The sequence below is a fragment of the Falco punctatus genome (assembly GCF_963210335.1).
Source record: "Falco punctatus genome assembly, chromosome: 5".
Taxonomy (NCBI): Eukaryota; Metazoa; Chordata; class Aves; order Falconiformes; family Falconidae; genus Falco; species Falco punctatus.
Window position 1 is genome coordinate 18,503,849 of NC_137584.1, and position 5,086 is coordinate 18,508,934.

Sequence of the window (5,086 nt, forward strand, 5' to 3'; positions counted from 1 at the left end):
AAGTGTCTACAAACAAGGCCACACATGGGATGTGGCTAAGCATTACAAAACCAAGATATACAGCAGAAAATGTTCCCTCAGCAGTTTCATTTGCTTTTTGGCATGTTCTGCAGGCAGTTGTGCTGATGCTTCCATAGTTTTGTCCTGGTGTTTTCATACTGGCTTCTTGCCTGTAATGTTTTCCTACAGTAGATGCCATTTTCCCAATATTTCACTGGTTCTTAATGCTTTCTAGCCCCTTTAATATCTAGTCCAAATAAATCAACTCACAAGTAAACACAGCCCATAGCTGCAAAAGTAATTAAAACTGAAACAAATAACTTCTAGCTATGAGAACAAACAGCATGATTCTCAGATCCCAGCACACAGAGCTGCTAGTATAGCCACAGGCAGCTACACACGCTCCGTATATTTATCTCTGAGCTTTGCTGACCCTATTAAATGAAAAAAACAAAACCCCACTTTTGTAATTATGTAATAGAAATTAACAAGTACAAGCCTACCTGGTGTAACTAAGTATCAGTTCTCAGTGTCTACAACATTCAAGTTGACAGTATCGGGAAAATAAAATACAATTACAACCTTGGAAAAAGTCAGTTCTGAATTAGTGTATAACTTTTCAAGTGGGAAGAGGGTATGGACTGCTGTTCAGTTCACGCATGACATCTTACTGGTGGACCATCTTTCCAGCAGTACTCTTAGGCACCTGACAGACATCTGTCACATTTTGTCTAATTCCTCTGGCTTTTTAAAGAGGAAAAACTACCTGCCTCATTTTAGTGTCTGGCGCTCTGCATACAACCAAGTAATCCCTGCATCAAACTGAGTAATCCAATACTGAATTTGAAGGTTGCTACTCTAATAATTCATGTGGAGAACTCTGGGCAGTGTTACTGCTTCAGACCAAGCCAGACAGCTTTGAATTTTTTTGCTGTAAAGAGTTTTGGTAAGTAGTATATAAAATGATAAAAAGTAATATAAATAACCATACTTTAAAATTCAGTGTAAGTCTATGAAGACTGTATGCCTGAGTGCTTCCTAAACTTGCATTATTTTCTCCAGTAAGTTTTGTCATATATAGTAATTCTGCTGTTTTCATAATTCCATCTAAAACGGTTGGAAAGAGTGAAAGAAAATTTTGAAGCAACTGGTGAAATTATCCAGAAGCTGTGCAAAAATGGAAGGAAAGGCTCATCAGGGTGCAAACAGTATACTTCAATCCTGGGCACGCACCAAATTACATTGTAGTGATGTTTTGTTGGCTCCAGCATAGGAAAAGTTCCACATGAACTAATGGAGTAGATAATTCCATACATAGAAGAACCATTGCTTTGATGAAGATATGTCAAAGTATTTTCCAGTATTGTTTTAACCATTTCCAGTAAAACAAATGGAATACACTTCTTATCAATCATACGACCCCCCCCATCCCCCCCCCCCAAAAAAAAAAATCTTAACTGAAATCAAACTATTTTTTTCCTTTGTGTTCTACACTACAGACACAGGGTAAAAGCCTTGATTATTATAAGAAGCTTGCTACGAACCTCAGTGATGACAGGATTTCACTTCTAATTTTTCCAGCCTTCTAAGGGTTTTAATGTACTGTAACAGATCATTAAATTCTCCTGAAAAAAGTGAATAAAGCCTTTCCTTCCATATTTTAATAAGGAAGGTTATTTTGTTTTTTATTAATTATGAGTAAAATGGGTCCTTAAAGTTTAAAAGAGAAAAAAAAAGCTAATTTATTTCTAATTATATTTGGTAAATAATTGTATCTGGAAACAGTTACTAAAGAAGAAATCCTGAAAATTCCAGGATATTTTAGTAAAATAGGCCTCATTAGTATCAAGTTAATTTTCAGTGACAACTTCTATTCATTTTATGAAAATCATCAGTGAAGATTTTCTCAGAACATGTTTACTTGGTGCTACCCAGCTTCCAAACTGGCTGTGAAGAAACAATTGGCTTTTCATTGGTTTTCATTCCAGAAAGGTGAGAAAGGAGATCCGGGCATTCGAGGCATCAGTGGGCAAAAAGGAGAATCCGGTATCCAGGGTTTGGTTGGACCTCCTGGTCTCAGAGGTCAGCCAGGAGATAGAGGACCCCCGGGACCACCTGGATCAGATGGAAAACCTGTATGTATAGGACCTCAAACTTGTCATTTTGGGTACTTTAAAACCCCCAAACAAATGCATGTTCTCTGTTCTTTTAATTGTTCTCTGTTCAATTCAGGCTCGAGAATTTTCAGAAGAATTTATTCGACAGGTGTGTTCAGATGTACTGAGAAGTAAGTTTGAAAGCCTCTTTAGACTGTTCTTTCCTTGTTTAAAGTGCTAAAGAAGTTTCTTGATAGTTATAAAGATGCTTTCTTGAAAGCGAGATTGATATTGCTGATTTATCACCTACAGGTGTGGAAATGTATTTCCATGTTTATTTATTTCTTTCATCAAAAAGGTTCCATACTTTACCAACTTCTTTCCTAAAGGTTATAATATTCTCTAAATAATATTTTTTTTGTTAGTTTTTGTATTAGTGGCTAGGGGGCAATATTTTTCTATTTTATTGTTATAACACTCTAAACAATTTTTTGTTTGAATTCTCCCAGCCCAGTTGCCTGCCATCCTCCAGAGTGGAAGGCTACAAAACTGTAACCACTGTCAATCCCAAAGCGCTTCCCCAGGACTTCCAGGACCACCAGGTCCAAGAGGCCCTGAAGGCCCAAGAGGGTTTCCTGGTTTACCAGGAAATGATGGCATTCCGGGGCTGACAGGCATCCCGGGTCGCCCTGGGGCTCGTGGGACAAGAGGTACTGCGTGCGTTTGTCACGGTGCTAATGGCTTTTATGGCTTCGTTTTCTGCTTCCAGTTTTGAATGGGATCAGTGCAGGTGGAGTGAGGGAATCGCTGAGTTTGTATCTCAGAGTGTAACTGGGGACACGGTGCAATGTGAATATTTCCCTGCTTATGAGGAAGCCATGTCAGAAGAAGAGAAAATACAGGAGCACGGCAAGACAGCTAGTGTTCAGTTCTACTGTAGTCAAACTTCAGTTTGATCTTTTTAGAGAGTTCTTAGTCTCATGTAAATGTTTTTAACTGCATTTTATTATTTATTTTTTTTAGATCAAATATGCTTAGGCCTGGATTTCAATGTATTTATATGTTTTGTGGTTTCTTTTCTTCCAAACTTTGTTTCTGCTTTTTTGAAGAACAGTATTTATTCCCTGGCTATTTACAATCTACCACCCTCTAGGCTTATTTTTGGCATGCGATAACCTCTATACTCCCTCTGATTTCCTAGGGTTTTCTCCTTTTGTTTTTATCTCGTAAGGATTTTTGCTTCTTTTTTTATGCTTTTCTTAAACATTCTGGTTTCATTCTAGGCAAGCTAAGATTTATGCTTTCAGGTAACTCATCCACCTAAGCATTCCAACTGATTTCTGTGATGTATTTGCACACCTAAGTATGTATATATGGTCTGGAACTAGACCAAGAGACTGGGTGAAGTCCACAATTTGGTAATTACTTCCAGCAGTGCCCGTTAACTATAGCATCAAAATAATCAGGAAAGCTGTATGAAATATAGGTAACTGGTAATGTGCCAGGGGTAGGTAGGTAGGCAAACGATTGGTAAATATTTATTTTCTTTGTGACTTACTGACTGTGACCTAGCACATCAAATCTGTTCTGGATGTAATGATGATTCGTCTATAGTGCTTTTATAATTTCATCTCCAATAGAAGAATGTGCAATTTTACTCTGGAGAGGACATTAACCGTTCCAGCTATTCTGTAAGAGCTGGAAAAATAGATACTTGTTTCTATGAAGAAACTGAATTTATTGGGTTTTACTAGTGTAAGAGAGCACATACTTTGCCCCTCTCAGTATTTCTTTGGTAGAGATGTAGTTCTGCCATATGTTGCGGAAGATTGTCTATTATTCTGTATTAAATGGGGACTGTGGTGAATACTTACACTTCCTTCATAGAACTTCTTAAAAACTTTGCCAATGGAAAGGTAATGACAGTAAATTTCTTAATTGTCCATCATCTATTCCCACAAATCATAGTAGCTGTCTGCTTAACAGGTGCTACATCAGCTCTTAATTCAGTAAAAATGGGGATAATTTAGAATCCTGCTACTCTGTGCAGGTTACAAGGAAATGCTTCTTTTACATGCCATTATTTGCTTTTGAAGTATTACATTTTTTTATTCAATAAATATTATCAGATGTAGAATTCCTAATTCATTGGATGAAAATATTCTTTTCTTAGTGTGCAAAGATATACTTATGTTTGCTAATTCACAGGACTTCCAGGAAAAAATGGTGCAAAAGGCAATCAAGGAATTGGGGTTCCTGGCATCCAAGGCCCCCCAGGACCTCCAGGTGAGGGATGGTTCAGCTATGCAGATTCAGTACATTCTAATAATTTCTAAAAAACTGTGGTTTAGGAAGAATATTGATATAATTTGGAAAAATGTAGATAGTTTTTACACATCTTAATTACCATGTATGTCTTCTGGCTAATGCCTGTCTCTTGCATGCCTTGTAAAATGTCATATAATACATTGTTTTATAAGACAGGTCTTGTAGAGATTGGTACCTGAGACTGCTGTTTCTTGATAGATAGATCTTCAAGTCAACCATTAACTGAAAACTGAGCCCTAATATAATCATGTGACTTTTAAGCCTTGCTTAGTGAAGGAAAATATTTTTCTGAACAGCAGCGTATTCATGCAAAACGCAAAGCTGGGCTTTTGGAAGAGCTATTAGGGCTTGATCCAAAGCAAGAGAAGTGAATAGAAAGAGGAGGACTCTGATTCATGCCATGGTGGTTCCTGTTTATGTGATAAAGTAAAACAATATACTAAAGTAGATTTTTTATATTTCCTTTTAATCTTAATAAGGTACCATGTGGTTTATATAAATATGCACGCAGTATGAGACAAGAAGTGTCTTTTTCAGAAAATGAAGTTTTATCTGCATACTTCACCAAAGAGCAGGGAGTTTGTGTGTCCTTACTTGCTCTTGTTTTCATTTCATTAAGAACACTCTGTAATGTATTTGTTTATTGCTTGTGTGCCATTAAG

General features: G+C 37.0%; 1 protein-coding gene across 5 annotated transcripts in view; it reads left to right on the plus strand.

Moving 5' to 3' along the window:
- Positions 1 to 5,086, plus strand: part of COL21A1 (collagen type XXI alpha 1 chain) — a 190,004-nt gene that overhangs the window by 151,333 nt on the left and 33,585 nt on the right. For 4 of the 5 annotated variants that reach the window (XM_080389895.1, XM_080389898.1, XM_080389896.1 and 1 more), the window contains 4 exons: positions 1,989 to 2,135; positions 2,233 to 2,287; positions 2,606 to 2,806; positions 4,305 to 4,382. In XM_080389895.1, coding sequence (XP_080246021.1) covers positions 1,989 to 2,135; positions 2,233 to 2,287; positions 2,606 to 2,806; positions 4,305 to 4,382 — 481 coding nt within the window. Of the gene's footprint in view, positions 1 to 1,988; positions 2,136 to 2,232; positions 2,288 to 2,605; positions 2,807 to 4,304; positions 4,383 to 5,086 lie in introns of those variants that run through there. The other variant, XM_080389899.1, reaches the window with a different exon arrangement.